This window comes from Anthonomus grandis, chromosome 18 (genome assembly GCF_022605725.1).
Source record: "Anthonomus grandis grandis chromosome 18, icAntGran1.3, whole genome shotgun sequence".
Lineage (NCBI taxonomy): Eukaryota > Metazoa > Arthropoda > Insecta > Coleoptera > Curculionidae > Anthonomus > Anthonomus grandis.
In genome coordinates this window covers 13,121,964-13,140,193 of record NC_065563.1, presented here as the reverse complement: position 1 = coordinate 13,140,193, position 18,230 = coordinate 13,121,964, and the positions used below count along the sequence as shown (strand labels likewise).

The following is an 18,230-nucleotide window of genomic DNA, read 5'->3' as shown; positions in this document are numbered from 1 at the left end:
CCCGCAAGGTCACCTGTTCTGACACCTTTAGACTTTTTTGGTCTTTGATCGCGTACATCTTGGGTCAACAGGTTGTGATGGATGTTTATATTTGATAATCAAAATTAAACAAATTCATTGTAATAATATAGGAAGTAAGTAGTTTAATATGAAGGGCTGAGAAGCCAAGGGGTACAGGTCACATATTTTTCATAATGGAGTTAAATGCAGAAACTTACTCTTAAACACTTTAAAATGTTCGTGGCCAACTCTATCGAGTGCTAACATCTAGTGGCGAAAAAAAAACTACTGCTTAACAGTGCTTTTTAGTTTAGAAGTCAAGGGATACATGTGCCGCGAGTCATTGGCTTCTAAAAAATAGCGATCCGATGACCGGCGGATTCGCATTTTAAGAGGTAGAGTGAGACAAGCTAGACTTCGTGCTGCCAAACCTATCCCGAAATACAAAGGAGGTCCTGTAATGTTTTGGGGTAGAATTATGATTGGTGAAAGAACTCCTTTAATTCCAATTCGACAAACCCTAACAGGTCAAAGGTATGTAGATTTGGTATTGCAACCTGTAGTTAGGTTCTGGCGAGGTGGTTTTGGCAATTTTTTTTTATTTATGCAAGATAATGCCCCTTCACATACCAGCAGAGTTGCAAAATGTTTCTTAGAAACGGAAGGTATTGCCGTTTTAGAGTGGCCTTCTTGCTCACCGGATCTTAATCCTATAGAGCACTTATGGGATAAGATAAAAAGAAAGATTAGAGCTCGCCAGAATGCTCCTGGTAACACTGAGCAACTTATTCAAGCGGTTTTAGAGGAATGGACAAATGTTCCCCAAGAAGACATTGACAATTTGATCAATAGCACGCCTCGTCGAATTCGTGCTTGCATCGATGCTAGAGGTGGCAATACTGATTATTAACATTTAATTTTAAATTAACTTTCTTGTTAAATTGTCATATTCAGAAAAATCATTTTTATAGAAATCTACACTTTTTGTTTTTTGTTCTATTATTGTGAAAATTGTAATCAGTTTTATTATTTTTTTTTTAATAAACTTGGTTTTGAAAAAGTGCCCTTTAATCCTCAATGACTATTTTTTTAAATAAATTCCATTTTGCGAAATTACTGGGTGATTCCATATAAGTTTGGTTGTGTGTATTTAATACATGTTTCAATCTTAGTTTCCATCGAGCACATACTGACACTTGTAATAATTGTGACAAGTTTAAATTAGCTATTGAGCATGGAGATCTGGAAGCTAAACAAGCTGCAACAATCGCTAAAGAAGTCTACCTACGTAAGGCTGAAAGTGCTAAAAAAGAAGTAAAAGATGAGGCAATAATCTTCAGGCAATAATGGACGTATAATGTAATGTACATGATATTGGGACCGATGATGCGTTTATGTTTCTTTGGCATGAGGCGGCAAGCATCAAGAGGATGCGAAGAAATGGTATCGTGTTTAATCCAGTACATCAAATCATTGCCCTCTACAGTCACTCAAATAAAAAATAAAAGCCAACTTACAGTAAAAATTTTGGTTGTATGTTGTAAACACAAGGCAGATTGAAATTGTCGACCTAAAATTTTTGCTTACTGGTCATTCTTTTAATCATTGTGACCGAGACTTTGGTAAAGTGGAAAATACCTAGAGGAACACAAAAAGAGGTGTTTTCCTTCCTAATGACTGGGTAGATATTATAGCCACGACTAGCAAAAAGTTCTTAGTGAAGAAAATGTTGGATGAAGACTTCCTTACTTTGGATCTGGAAAGCTTTTAAGAGTAAATCCTTCCGACCAATCTGCCTTACATCATTCCTCCTAAAAACAGAGGAAAAGCTCATAGAAAAGTATATCAGGGACAATGTATTACGGGTCAACATCGACACCAGTATGCCTACCAAACAGGTAAATCTTGCGATTCACGAGATAACCCAGAGGGTCGAACAATTTCTGAACTACAAAGAGATCGCCCTAGGAGCTTTCTTAAACATTGAGGGAGCATTTGACAATGCATCATATGACTCAATCAACCGTGCGATAGCACAGCACGAGGAATACATCCCATGATTGGCGGCTGGATAACCCAAATGCTAAATCATAGGAAAGTATAGCAGCAAATCTCAACAGCACAACGGTTAAGGCCAGAGTGTGCAAGGGGGCGTACTGTCACCGCTGCTGTGGAACCTTGTATCGGAGGCAGCTTATCCTCGCTATAGGATATGCTGACGATATAGTCATCCTTACACGAGGGGGTTGTCAGGCTCATGTATTCGAAAAAATGTACTGTCGAGCACTGGTGTGAGGAAGAACAACTAAGGGTAAACCCCACAAAAACTACTCTGGTTTCCTTTACCAAAAGAAGGAAATTAGAGCCCATTAGAAACAAAAAATTTTATGGAGAAAATCTGCGACTTGAAGACGAGGTCAAATATCTAGGTATAACCCTGGATAAAAAACTCAGTTTCAAGAAGCATGTAATCCAGGCTACAAATAAAGCCACGAAAACTCTTATGTACTGTTAGAGAATGTTCAGTAGATCATGAGGACTGTCACCAAATATGGTACATTGGATGTACACGACAATGGTTAGACCCATCATTACATACGCAGCACCTGTATGGTGGCATGCGGCAGAAAAGAGAACTGTAATACAGATACTCAACGAATAGCATGTCTGGGCATAACAGGAGCGATGTCAACAACGCCGACTGCTGCCCTAGAGAACTTGATAGGACTAAGCCCGCTACACTTAGTGGTACGGGCTGAAGCTATATCGAGGGCGAAAAGACTGCTGTCAAATTGCGCAGATGGGCACAATGCCTTATTTGACAAGATACAGGACCTTGGGCGTCTGGCCCCCTAAGAACAGACAGAAAAACCTTTTGTCATCAAAGAGAAAAGGGGACACTGGACGCAGAAGCGGACAGGCTCAGGCAAAGAGGTTACTCAGTATGGCACACGGCAACCAAACGATCCGAGATCGGGGTAGCTGTGGGCATGGTGGAGGACGAACAACAGAGCAGACAACTCATGCTACACCTGGGCCTGGAAACAACAAATTTACAGGCAAGCATAAACAAACGTCTGCGGGCAGACCCCGAGTATCGATTTCAATGGATCGCGCACGTGCATGTGCCCAGAAACGAATTTGTCAATTTGTATTCGTATCGACGATACGGTTGAACGTTCAACGCTTGTTTTCGTGGTTTCGTCTAGTTTTGAGTGAGGTTGGGTTGGGTTGGAAATTAAATAAAATTTAAAAAATTATCTTTGGTTGGTCTGGTAAGAAAAAAAGAACTTTTTCTTTTGTTTCTCCTTTGTAAAGTTGTTACTTATCTTTTTAGTTAAGCACAAGGTGGATTTAGACAATTCAGTGAGAGATTTAAAGTGGACTGTATTTGTGTGATTAAAAGTAATTGTGGAAAGGTCGAAAAACCAGCCTTTAAAGATCCTTACCTTAATGTGTCTGTATCCAGCTTCAGCAGGCCTGCTCTGGACTTATTGGGTCTTCCAATTCGGGTTGAATCACTAAGAGTGATTGCGGGTTTGATAAGTAAATCACGATCTGTGATGCGGTAAGATTAAGACAACAGTTGCGGAAATAAACGTATAGATCACGACACTGGAATCAATGCGCGATGATAAAAGTGCTAACAAGGAAGTCGTCTTCTCTCTGGTCTCCGTTCAGCACAAACCAAAGGAATTTAGAAATTTAAAGGCTATTCTACACGCGCAGATTTGTTGTTGTTAAGACTTAATATAAAAATATTAATTAAATTGGTTATAATAAAAGGAGAAATTTAAATGAAATGGTAGTTTTAATTTGGAGAGTAAAACAAAGAAATATTATAAAAAGAAGAAATTTATAATATTTGAACGTTCACAAACTAAATGTGGACGGACCAATCTTACTGCTTCTAAAAAATGTATTTTTCTTTTTTTTTAATTTTTTAGAAGCCGTGAGATAATTTTTTACATCTTATTTAATTTTTTACTTAGCGTAATACCCAAATACATATTTTTAAACTTTATAGATAACGTATAAGGCCCCTTATAATAAACTAAATAAACAGGTTGAAGTTGGAACAACTTCGACGTGCGCCATTCATTGAAATCGATACTCAGGGTCTGCCCGCAGACGTTTGTCAAGCATAATAGGAATACAAAACTGATGAGAGAAGGGCTGCCAACCTCCGCAATTTTCACAGGAGGCCAGGCTGCAACACTTGCACTACAACAGTTCGAGACTTTGCAACAAGTCAAGGACTGTGCAAAGCTGCTGGGAGGATCTCAGGAACCTTGCCGAAGCGCAAAATAGGCCTGAGATAATCCTAGCAGAGAATATGGGCTGCAAGAAGCAAGTGCAAATCCAACTTGCAACTCAGGGAGCCAGCAACAGCCTGGTAGGCCCTGAACCAACATGTTGTTGTGTCAACGATAAGACCTGGAAGAGGGAAATCGGCAACTGGCTAACAAACCAGAACAAATCCTACTGGGAACAGCTGCCAAAGATGGAACAATCCAAACAACTTATAGGCAGCCCACCCTTCAAGAAGGGTGAGAACATACCGGGCCTCTCCAGACAACAACTGCGAAGGGTCGCGGGGCTATTTACAGGCCATGCGCCCAGCAGGAAACACCTGCATACGCTAGGGAAATCAGTTACCTCGCTATGTAGGGGATGCAATGAGGAAGACGAAACAACTCTTCACATACTGTAAGCATTTAATCAAACCAGGGCAACATTCCTGGGGGAAGAGAAAAGAAGAAATCTACCACTGGGCACAATGCTGGACTTCCTTGAAGCTACAGAATTGAACCTGTGGGACTAAACATATGGGACACAATAGGACTGCTTCTTTGTAGGGAGCCACAAGGCACCACCCAGCGATGGAGTTTTAGTGGGTACAGGACGAAACAGACTCGACACTGAGTCCCACACTACTGGGGGCGGCGCCGCGTAACCAGTGTTCATAAAGAATGGATGAATAACATGCTTGCCAAAAATGTTAGAAGGATTCCAAAAACCTTGCCTTCTCTTATCCCTAAACCAAATGTTCATGCCGGTGAAATATAACAACTTTGTGCAAAAACTGAATAAAACTGTGAAACATAGTATTTCCTGTTAAACACGGCAACGCCGCACCGCGCAAGTATCCATGGCTGCTGCTGTTTCATGTTCCGTGACATCGCGGCGCGTCAAAAAGAGACAGACACAATCAAGACTCGCAAGAAATAAGTACGCGTCAAGCAAATCGAGTTCTTTTTAATTTACGCTGTTACTAAACCTAATTACCAATTTTGTATGTAGTTAATAAATACTATTTTTATTCTAACTACTAGGTTTAATTTGCGTAAACAAGAGCAAGTTACAAGAAATACAGTCCACTTCGAAGACAAAACACCAAATAAAAAGAAAATAAAAGCATCAAAGTACAAAGACCTTGTTGGCCTCCTACCTTTTGTACCTCTCGTACATCACCAATTCTATAGATCATTAGACTATGAGGGAAATCGGTTGGTGCACACAAAACAGAACATCCAGAAACAGCAAGAAGCGGTTCAAAAGGGACATCACAATCCTGACGATGATGAAAATGAGGATCCAGAACATGAAGACAATGTTTATAGCAGTGACTCAGAATAGTTCTGCAAGTGGTATTTAAATGACATTTTTATACAAACTGTTAGTGTTTTGTTAAGCCACCTTTCATTGGAAAAATACATTTTTCTAATTTATTTGTATCCTATGTTTTATTAAACTCCTAATTTCTATGGGAAGCCAAGGCGGCACAAGTGATGACTTTTATCAAATATTGCCTAATAATCGATATGAAAAAGACTAAATAGCATATTTATGATAGTCTAAACCCTAGCACTTAAAACAAAACTGTTTTGAATTGCCATACTTTTGCCTGCATTTGATTATAACAATTTAACTTTAATTTGAGTTTTCTCAAAACTGACTTCAGTGGCTTCTCAGCCCTTCATATGTAGTAACTAGTCTCCGTTCGATTTTACCAATTTTAATTTAATTTCTACCCTTGACTTGTATCGTGTAGTGTTGTTCTCTGCTTCTTTTTTCCTTATTTTAATTAGTGAATACACAAGCGGATCTGATGATGATGCCTAGTATGGGCGAGACACGTGTAATCCTCCGACTTCAATAATTTAATAAATTTGAGACCTGTGACTTAGACTAGTTTATTTCATTACTATTTAATGTAAGTCTTTTTGAGAAAAGATGGACTATTTCTTGGAATTCGCTTACCTTATTAAATTTTTATATTATTATTGGTGTTTCAAACAAATAATCACACCTTAATTCGTGGATCACTAAGATTGTCTTAGCAACATTATGATAAAGGAGAAAACTGCGTGTAGTACAATTTAACAAATGGGGCAAAGTTCTATCACCAATTTGTACTGTAAACTACCAGGCAAATGTCTCCTTTTACTCGATTTTTATAGTTAAATTCAGACACATATAAGGCATCTTTTAAGTACAATTTTATCCAGAAATCCTTGGCAATACAAAAGGGTAAAAGAGCTTAATAATATTTGTTGATGATCGGTAAAATAACATAAAGGGTGTCCCAATTCTTCCCCCAAACGTCCCAACTAAAATCCGCCAACTTTCCGATACTTTCAAGAATAAAAAAAAAAGAGCCAACGATAGACTTAATATCAGATACTCCATATACGGAACGTCTCGTTTACAGTTAAAAACTCCCACTCTTTGGTAACAATAAACATTCATATAGCGTGCGTCAGTGGTAAGTTTCGACCTTAAATCCTAAAAAAGAGCATTCGCTTATTGCAGTCAACGTTGAGATTTCGTCATAGTCAGAACAGTTCAATAATTACAGCAGCGTAACGATTACGCCATTAAAAGTTTCTCGTCCTTACTAAACTTGTCCACTTCGGTGCCGTTAATATTCGCGTTCACCAAAAAGTCCTCGCTGGACTTCTCCAAGTCCAGATGCATAATGCTGGAATCGGAGTCGCACCGCAGTAAATTCCGTTTGGCGTTTTTACTGTCGCTAATGCTGCCCAAACGGCTGGGAACCAGCAGGGGCACGTGATAAGGCCTCTCCTCCGCGTCCTCTGGCTGGTCTTGCCGCACTAAAAAGGCGCTCGGGTGCACTTGGGAGTAGTACGATTTCTTTATTGTGCACGGTTTGTAAGGGTGGTCCGACCATCTGTCGGATTTTTGTTCCGACGGTACCACGTAGAGGGCAGGACTGTAAAGTAAAAGACTCGATAAGTCACAGTATGATTATGACTGTTAATAATAATGCAAATATTGTATATTAAGGCGCGTTATTACAATATAATTATGTATAGTAATCTCTTACAGGCTAACATCACTTATTACATAATATAGTATAACTAGCATAACTAGAATGAGAACAGGTAATTTCTAACATCGGAATTACTTAACCCTTTCAGGCATAGTGGTTTCACTATGAAACCACCATATCAAAAGTCTTTATTTTGTCTCACAGTGGTTTTTAAGTGAAACCAACGATAGTATTAGCAACATCTGTTATCGGCTCGTTGAATTAAATGTTTTCAAGGCATTCTATCGATTCAATTTGAGGCTACCGTTCTTCAAATATTTCCGTCAGCTGATTTTTTGCAAAAGTATCCAAGTTCGCGGGTGTTTTTTTATTATTGTAAATTGGCATAAAATTAAGTGGTAAGTACAATATAATTAGTAGGTGTGTAGTATTACGGTTATGTTTAGAGCGATATATGTCAAATGTATGCAAAAGTAAGATTAGTAAAAACGTTTCTTGTTATGGTTTCGCGGTGAAACCAGTATGAGTTATCTAGTATGAACATAGAATTTGATAATATATTTTATAATTAGTGTTATTTAGTTTTGATTTGATTTACAGTATTAATTTTTATAAATCCTACCTAAATAATGACATAAAATCTTGCTACAGTATTGACAGAAAATGAAGAAAATGGTGGCATAGACTGTTTTGGCACTTCATTGATGTTTCTGTGGTAAACTCGTATATTTTATATAGAAGCTCACTGAATGCAGAAAAACTAACTATGAAGTTATTTTGCCTTAGAATAATTTCTGGTCTTATTGGCGCGACTAAAAAAACACTCCTGGCAAAAAAAGCATCATAAAATAAAATAGGTACAAGCCGTACGTACCGCCTGAGGTAAGAAAAAGTAATGCTCTTCATATGCCCGTCCATGGAGGATCTAGACGTTGTGCTCTATGTAGCACTGCAGTAATGCCACATCGAACTAAATGGGCCTGCAATACTTGTAATGTTGTCTTATGTCTCAATTCGGATAAAAACTGTTTTATTACGTACTATACCATATAAATTTAAGACTTTGTTTTCGGAACGAGTTTATGTTGTATCTCACAGTGGTTACCAGATAAAACCATGTCCTGCAGGATACTTGTAAATAAATTAAGGAAAAAAAATTAAAGTTAAGTTATCAGTTAGAGTATAAAGTTTTTATTTACTAATAAAAATTTTTTGATTAAAGACTTTTTCTTTTATGTGCCTGAAAGGGTTAATTTAAGCCGCTCTCTCTGTGAGAGAAAAATGGACTACTCCTTTGAATTTCATTCTTACGTAATTGAGTGTTCTGCTACAATTAAATGCATTTAATTATGATATTTAAGAAAATATACCTTAGGCCCAGCGCCCACAGAAGTGGCGGAAGTCTGGCAGCGGCGTGGTTCTGGCGAGTGGCAATAGAAAGATAATGTAAATGAATTAAGCAACGCACACTGAGATGGCGTGGTAGCGGTGCAGAAATGGCACGTCATATTGTAACCACTAGTGGTGCATGGAAAGCGGCATGCCAGTCCGATCTCGTTCGTTGTTTTGAATGTTTTTATAGTTTTGACATGAAAATGCGGGATGATTTTGAATTTAATGTTCGCTTTGTCGAATTAGTTGAATCAAAACCATGTTTATATGATTATAATCGACCTGATTATTGTAACAGAACTGCACAAGATGCTGCCTGGAATGAAATCTCGAAAACAATTAAGGAAACAGGTAATTTTTAATCCAATAATTTATTATAATAAGTAAGGTTATAGTTACAACTCAAAAAATGTAGTAGAGGTAACATAGTATTGTAATACCTATACTCTATTTCAGAAGTGTGTAGAGCAATAAAACCTCATTAGGTATGCAAAAGTGGTACCTGGTGATCCACCAATATTTTATGCCACTACCTTAGTTGGGTATTAGTTTCAATTTAAAGATCTTTCTTTTCGTTGATTGCAGGTGGTGCCACCCGGTTTTGGGTCAATTTATGAGTTTTGCCCATTGTTACCCACTGATAAACATTGAAAACGGTTCGCCAAAGGCGTGCAACTGGGACTTGTTTTTTACCTTATAATTAATGTACTTAAATGCTATTTTATTTTAGAAAGTTACTTTTGTTTAAATGGAATAATATATTTTTTTCACAAATTTATTGAACATAATATGTAGAGTAAAACAGTTGAAAATGTCACTTTTGGATCTGGCACTTTTTGAACAGTGTATAACAATTTTAAATTATAATAGATTGTAGTCTTCTTCGTCATCTGACGAACTGTCATCACCTCTTGACATTATAATTAAAGGATCGACTGTCTGATCGATGAGGTTGTCAAGATCCCACATTTTGTCCTCTTGCTTAATTACATGCTGGACTGCTTTTCACCAATTCTCTGGTGTCGCTTCCGTAATGGCTTGATCAAACAGTAGCTTAACATCTTTCATTTTAAAAGTCGTGTTTTGTCTTGCTACAAATCCTTTTACCTGCGCCCATATCAGTTCTATAGGATTTAGTTCGCAATGATATGGCGGTAAGCGCAGTACAGTTATATTATATTTTTCGGCTATATCTTCCACGGCGTATTTCATGAAACGAGTTTTGTGTAAATTTGCTATTGCCAGCAGTTCTTTTTTTTATCAAATTTGCTTCAAACGCAATACCTTTTGCAGTCAGCCAATCGATAATTTCTTGCTTTCTCCAACTTGAAGTTGGCGTCTTCTCTATTCGCCGTGAATGATAGCTTGCGTTATCCATAACCACCACCGAATTAGCCGGAAGAAATTTTATCATTTCACCAAAATAGTCCTCGAAAACGTCTGAGTTCATGTCTTCATGGTAATCTCCTGTGCGAGTCGACTCAAAGGTTAGCAGACCTTCTTTTAAAAATCCCTCTTCGCTTCCAATATGTGTGATTATAAGTCTTTTTCCTTTTCCCGAAGGTACTTTAATACCCGTAGACAGGCCTTCTATGAAAGCTTGGCGAGCACTGGTTATATTTTTGTCTTGCCACATTTTTTGGACTATATAACCTTCGTTAATCCACGTCTCATCAAGATAAAAACTTTCTTTTGCTCCCTGCGGTACTGCTTGATACTTCTCAAGTATTGTCGTCTCCAACAAACAATTTCGTCGCTCTCCAGTAAAAGTGCTTTGCGGTTATGCTTTTCCCAGGCAAAATCCATATTTTTTAAAGTTTTCCATAAAAGTTTTCTACTTATCAACGGAATACTGTCATCTCGGCCAAGCTCCATTAAAATTTTGTCTAGGGTGGGTATTTCCTTTTTAAAATAAAAAGAGTGAACTTTTCTTCGAATTATACATTTAGCATTTTCATCAAGGACTTTTGTAGGTCGTCCTGGCTTTTGCTTGGCAGATTCCACTTGACCTGCTACTTTTCTTTCCCGCAACAATTTGAAATTGGTGGACTTTCCAATTCCACTCATTCGAGAACATTTTTCAACAATTTCTTGCACAGTAAAACTAGGGTAATCGTGTTTTATGCAATCATGTACATTTAAAATAATAACTTTTTCACTCAGCGATAGTGGAGAATTTTTAGTACATCTTTTCGTTAGACTGAATACCTCCATTTTTTAAATATTGGGATAATAATATTGTGATTACACTACAGCGTAGCAGTGACTACTAGCGTTTAAAATATGATTTAAAAGTATTTATAGTCTGTATATATTACCTGACCCCATTTTTGCATGTTACAAAGCGTTAAAAGATAGGTACAAAAGGATTAAAAGTATTTATTTAGTATTTAATCTCTTTCAAAATAAAGGCATTTAATCCGTGAAAATTAAATTCATAAATATTATAAGTACCTGCGCCTATGAACTACCACGAAATGTAGCCAAACAGAACGGAATTCCCCAGTTTATTGCTCTATACACTTCTGAAATAGAGTATAATAAAAAATAGTTATTAAAAATTGTAATATCCTTGGTTTGGAATGGGAGAAATGTTACAAAAGTAGTTACAAAGCCGATTTCTTAAATTTTGTGGAGTGTTTCTTTGTATTTGCAAATCCTGAACAGGTATGTGCTGAATATTGTTTGGTTGTTTAGGTGTGGAAAAAATTCCGTCGTAAATACGAATAAAATTATGTAAAGCACATATTGCTAGGATTATTATATCAATCCTTTTCGTTTTCATACAGATGGGCGTTTGCAATATTCCAAATTTAGTACTTAACATACCAAAGCAGCATTCCACTGATTTGCGTCCCCGAGAAATTCTGTAATTATACATTCTTCTTTCATTGGTAAGTTGATTGCGGGCAAATGGTTTCATAAGATCGCTTCTGAGCGGAAATGCTTCGTCACCTACAAAGTAGTAGGGAAAACCAATATTTACATCTTCACCAGGTAGAGGAGTTGGATCTGGTATATTAAGTTCTCCTCGAACCAGACACTTTCCAAATTTACTTTCTTTTAACGCACGCCCATCGCTGTTGCGGCCATATTCACCCACATCTACAGAAATAATTAAGCCATCTGCGTCGACAACAGCTAACAGCACTATAGAAAAAAAACCTTTATAGTTGTGGAATGCAGATCCTGAATTTGGGGGTGCTTTTATCCTAATGTGCTTGCCGTCAATGCTCCCAATACAATTAGGTAAATTCCATAGACTATAAAAGCGTTCAGCGATATCCAACCATTTTTCACTAGTCGGTTTTGGTAAAAACTGTGGCTGTAGAGTTTTCCATAACATCTTAGCTGTGTGATAAACCATTTTTCGTATTGTTGTATGTCCCCTTAAAAAATAAAATTGTAAGGACTTGAAATATGAGCCCGTGGCAAAGTATCTCAAATGAAATTGATTCGAGCAAGTCTGACAGTGAATTAGAGGCGCCTTTAAGTGACACCAATGAATATGGGGAAAAAAGTAGTTCAGAAGCTGTGCACGTACCAAAAAAGAAGAAAGAAACAAAAAAATACCCTACTTTGCAAGAAGTCAATTCAAGTGCTTTTGAATATTTTCAAAAGAAACAAACTAAATTACAAGAATGTCCTGAAAAAACTGAGGATCCGGATAGGGCATTCCTGATAAGTATGCTACCGGACATGAAAAAAACGACTGATTTTCAAAAAAGAAAATTTAAAATTGGCGTTTTGAACTTGGCTGGAGAAATTTTTGGAAGAAAATCAGACATCAAATTCTAATGTTCAGCAAATGATTTCACCGCTTAGCGAATCTTCCTCAAACCCTTCCAATATACAAGTTTATTCTCCGGTTAATATCACAACGTCAAATCAACCAGCAAACGAAAATAGAAGTCGAACATACCATACACTACAAACATTACATGGAACCGATTTTGAATATACTACTAGTTTTTCGAATCAGCAGCCTCAAGGGTATTCATATGACTAGTTTTTATGTTTGTCTTTATGTGTTCATATTCATAAATTTCATAATAAAATTTATTCATGAATTTTATAATGTTTTTTTAGTGCATTCTACAGTTATTATTTAATTACTTACCTAAGAGTTATTAATAATCGCTCTTCTGCACTAACACAATTTCTCCAGTTTGTATTCTTTTTAGTTATTTTTGGTTTTATTATGTTTAGTAGCCGAGTAAAACAGTCTTTAGACATTCAATAAAAAGACTGAAACCGTTCTGGATACTGATTTAGCTCTTTAAATACATTAAAGCTGCCATATTTTTCGTTTTTCTTTTTCCATAAAGGATGTACCCAATATCGTCTTCTTTGAATATTATTTAAATGCACTAAAGCAAGAACATCTTCGTCTTCTGAAGACGACATTGTAGTAATGACTAAATTTGCATTTTGTGTGCTGCTTCTGTGCCACTTTAGTAGGCGTCAAAACGCCACATCGGTGCCACACCACTGCCACGCCATAAGCCAATACCACTTCTGTGGGCGCTGGGCATTAAACTATAATTATGTAATCTATCCCGAACTGGACATAAATATTAGACGAGACTAAAACGGGAAAAACGGATCTGTCCAACAAGTTGCCAGTTTTAGTGGCTTCTGTTTATTGTCCCTATTTGTGTAAAGAAGTTTTATTGTATTTGAATTTTTTAAAATAAATGTATTATTATCTTACCCAAGTTTATTGGAGGAATTCTGGTTTTCGCTTTTTAAAATTTTCACAGCCAAAGCGATCAGGACGAAGAGTATGACGGCACCGCAAATGGGTACCGCTATGGTGGCCGCCCTGAACCACACCTCTGAATTCGAGTATAAGTAGATTTCTTGATCTTGGTTTCTTTTTACATCAGCATCTTCTGAAAAAAAAAAAAAGGTTCTGGTTCACTTTTTGGACCTTGACTCACAAAACCCACTGTAACTCAGTGAGTTCTTAACTCACAAAAACGCTTCGCATATCAAAACGTTCAGAAAAGAACGCACTAACTTCTAGTGAAAACCCCATTAAGATGCCTTAAATAGTTTTCAAATTATCCTGCCTAGAACATATGTTTGCAATTAATGACTACCCTGTGAAACAAAAACCTCTATAACTCGACAACTATTGGAGCTAAAATTACGTTTTATATACCAAAATGATCCTCAGAAACCCTCTTATAATCTGTACAATAAACTGTTTTATTAGACCGGATATTAATGACAAAATCAGTTGTTATTCATGCATGTTATTTTGGAAAACAGTGATTTTTCATAGGAACTTCTTACTGGTAAAGTATGTGGGGTGGGTGGGGGGGTGTAAGGGTAGTTTTTATGTAAAATGGTTTTTTTAGAAAAGATAAAAATAATTTTTTTAAAAATGTACCCTTACACCCCCCACCCACCCCACATACTTTACCAGTAAGAAATTCCAATGAAAAATCACTGTTTTTCGTCTATATTACCCAATCTAATAACGTCGTTTTTATATTAAATATTTAAGTGTTATTAAATTTAATATTGCATTGATATTTTTTGCAAAAACATTGTTTTTTATCAAAACAATCCTTAACCCCCCAGCCACCCCCAAAAAAAAAGTGTTATCATTTCTGGTTCACTTTTTGGACTTTGACTCACAAAACCCACTGTAACTCAGTGAGTTCTTAACTCACAAAAATGCTTCGCATATCAAAACGTTCAGAAAAGAACGCACTAACTTCTAGTGAAAACCCCATTAAGATGCCTTAAAAAGTTTTCAAATTATCCTGCCTAGAACATATGTTTGCAATTAATGACTACCCTGTGAAACAAAAACCATTATAACTCAACAACTATTGAAGCTAAAATTACGTTTTATATACCAAAATGATCCTCAGAAACCCTCTTATAATCTGTACAATAAACTGTTTCATTAGACTGGATATTAATGACAAAATCAGCTGTTATTCATGCATGTTATTTTGGAAAACGGTGATTTTTCATAGGAATTTCTTACTGGTAAAGTATGTGGGGTGGGTGGGGGGTGTAAGGGTAGTTTTTATGAAAAACGGTTTTTTTGTAAAAGATAAAAACCATTTTTTTAAAAAACTACCCTTACACCCCCCACCTACCCCACATACTTTACCAGTAAGAAATTCCAATGAAAAATCACTGTTTTTCGTCTATATCCAATCTAATAACGCCGTTTTTATATTAAATATTTAAGTGTTATTAAATTAATTATTGCATTGATATTTTTTGCAAAAACATTGTTTTTTATCAAAACAATCCTTACCACCAGCCACCCCCAAAAAAAATCTCAAGTTATCATGTCTGGTTCACTTTTTGGACCTTGACTCACAAAACCCACTGTAACTCAGTGAGTTCTTAACTCACAAAAATGCTTCGCATATCAAAACGTTCAGAAAAGAACGCACTAACTTTTAGTGAAAACCCCATTAAGGTGCCTTAAATAGTTTTCAAATTATCCTGCCTAGAACATATGTTTGCAATTAATGATTACCCTGTGAAACAAAAACCGCTATAACTCGATAACTATTGGAGCTAAAATTACGTTTTATATACCAAAATGATCCTCAGAAACCCTCTTATAATTTGTACAATAAACTGTTTTATTAGACTAGATATTAATGACAAAATCAGCTGTTATTCATGCATGTTATTTTGGAAAACAGTGATTTTTCACAGGAACTTCTTACTGGTAAAGTATGTGGGGTGGGTGGGGGTGTAAGGGTAGTGTTAATGAAAAACGTTTTTTTTTGTAAAAGATAAAAACCATTTTTTTTAAAAACTACCCTTACACCCCCCACCCACCCCACATACTTTACCAGTAAGAAATTCCTATGAAAAATCACTAATTTTTGTCCATATTATCCAATCTAATAACTAAAAAATATTTTTAGATTTATTCTCTCCAATAGAAAGGTTTACCAGTTCTGGTGGCCCTAATCGATGTTTTTGACGCCAAATTTGATTAAACATTTGACAGTTCGGTTTGTGAATTAATTGTGCTTTCACACAATGTAAGAGTATTCTCAGTGTTAGGTATTATTAAGTGAACAGTAAATAAAGATCTTATTTGTTAATTATTTAAGTCCCTGCCATACTGCAAAAGTGAAATTTCTCTTTTGAATTCTGTAGTCTACAGATTTGCATTTTTTAGTTATACAGATAGTTAAGTCATATAGGTATGATTTGACTGCATTTGCGGTGAAACCACACATAGACATAATCGACACTAAAGACATAATGGAACTGAGGCAACATTATTGTATTGTACCCTTCCAAATGATTGTCGTGTACTGATCCACGAGACAGATCCAAGAGAGACACTTAAAAAGAAGAAGATTTCAAAAAATGGCTGCTACTAAAAAATGTGTACGATAAATTACTAAATAATGATGTGACTAAAAATTGACCTTTTTCCTTTGTATACATATTACTCACCTAAAGTACTATTAAACAAACTCCTGGTGGTAGGATTATCGATATGGTTGCACATATCATTCGTACAGCACACCATCAAAGACCTACGTCCCTCTATCCTATGAATCTGACCATCTTTATCACCGATGGGGCATTCATACCTTTGAGCCCTAAAACAAATGTAAAATATCCTAAAGTAATTAATTATATTTTATAAACACCCTGTATTCGTTTAAAACTGTCTCAACCGCCCGAGAATTATCTTACATCCTTGAAAATCTATACCCTAAACATAAATAATAATAAAATAAGCAGAGATTGAGAGAGACCCAAAGAAGTAAAAGAGTCAGTGAGTGCTAGCACTTCGGCTTATATAGAGTGGTCACAGTTGACCAGGTGTGGTGGTGTTTGTCCACTAGGTGGATATTAGAATGGTTGTGATTGTTTTGTGCACAGGTTAATTATGTCGACATGTGAGTAATATTTTATATTGTTGTTGTAGAGTTTTATGGTATACCAGAGTTTGTCGCTGTTTAGAGAGGTATTACCAGGTTGTGGTCGATTGTGTAGCAATCGACATGGATGCCCTCTGAGCGTGCAGTTCCTTCGAGTTGGTCTTGTGAGTTTTAGAGGGCCCTCACTTGTCTTCTCGATTGACACATTTGGATTCTAAGATCTCGGTATATGTTATCTTAGTTTCCGAGTGTTGAGATGCTTAACTTTATTAGCTACTCGTTGAAGAAAGAAGATATATAATGTAAATTATAAGCGAACATAAAGTAACTATATTGATGGTTGTTGGCATGACTGAATCAAGGGGACCGAAGTTCCTCGGTGAGTAAACTTAACCTTTATTAGATGGGTCAGTACAGTAAATAGTAAACATTTTTGTTTCATGGTACTCTCAATCTCTTGCTGTATATATGGTGGAGCTCGTAAGTCAAATTTTACAATAATAACAGTGTTTTGATATGTGGCAATTAAATCTATATATTATGATGTCCATCGCCGTTGGTACCGCTATTATAAGTATAACCAGTTCTCAAAAACCGGTCGCGTTTTAAAGAAAAAAGTCAATGGGATTTATTTATGATAGGCAGGCAATTAATACAAGCTCAATAACACGTTTTAACTGTAACGGCACTATTAATAAACTCGCGAGTATAAATATGCAGTCCTCGGCTGGTGTATATGTATATGTTCTTATAAACGGCCCCTTGTCAGTTTATCTTTAATTGTGGTACGTGTTAAAATGTTGATTGTTGCTTACGTGTTTTATGGCGGAAAAGCTTAATGGAAATGGGGCAATTTCTACTTTTCTTCCATTTCCTTTCCAAAGGGCCTCGATATTGATAAAGTGGGGTTATGGTCATCTACTAAGAATTGTTTTTGCATTGTATTCGCACCATATATGTATAAGTGCCTTGTAATGGTAAATGGTAATTTATACATATATGATTCGCACAGTTTGGGCAATTTTTAAATCATTTAGCTGCCGAGACTAATTTTCACAAAAATTTTTTTTTTAATTTTTAAAAACAACATAACCTAGTCATTAGGTTATGTTGTTTTTAAATACTTCTTAGATATGACACTCCCATAAGGACCGATAGAGTACTGAAACGTCAATTTAATGTGGCGCCCCCTGAGTGTGGAGGAGTAGTACTAAGCGAAAATGAATTTGTGACGTCAGAGAAATTTAAGAATATGGCGCCAAATTTGAATGTCGGTCTACGAGCAAAATTTGCAAAATAGAATTAATACAGGGTGTTTCAAATAAAAATTTAATAAAATTACCTACTACTCAATTAGGCAATGAAAGAGCAATAAGTAAATATGTTTAAAAAAAAATGTACCGAAGTTCATCCATAGAATCTGCTCAAAAATTGCTCTTCTCTCAGGTTTGACGTCAGCTTTAGAACAAGCCCCACAGATTTTTCGCGAAATTTGATTAATAAAACCTCGTTTTTCGACAGAAGTAAAAAAAAGAGCCTAAAGTACTATGAAAAATGGCCGTGTTTTATAATATGACGTTCCGTGCAATCTCGAGGAGGTAATTTCGCTTTCTTAACGCCATCTACATGTCGAGGAGCGGAAGCTTTTT

At 36.3% G+C, this 18,230-nt stretch overlaps 1 protein-coding gene across 2 annotated transcripts in view; it reads right to left on the bottom strand.

The window, feature by feature from the left end:
• Positions 1-644: 644 nt before the first annotated feature.
• Positions 645-18,230, bottom strand: part of LOC126746783 (uncharacterized) — a 47,107-nt gene continuing 29,521 nt past the window's right edge. The window contains exons 3-5 of one of the 2 annotated variants that reach the window (XM_050455166.1): positions 16,148-16,296; positions 13,404-13,581; positions 645-7,237 (exon numbers count right to left, since the gene is read on the bottom strand). In XM_050455166.1, the coding sequence (XP_050311123.1) occupies positions 6,874-7,237; positions 13,404-13,581; positions 16,148-16,296 (691 nt within the window). In that variant the 3' untranslated portion in view covers positions 645-6,873. Of the gene's footprint in view, positions 7,238-13,403; positions 13,585-16,147; positions 16,297-18,230 lie in introns of both variants that reach the window. The other variant, XM_050455165.1, reaches the window with a different exon arrangement.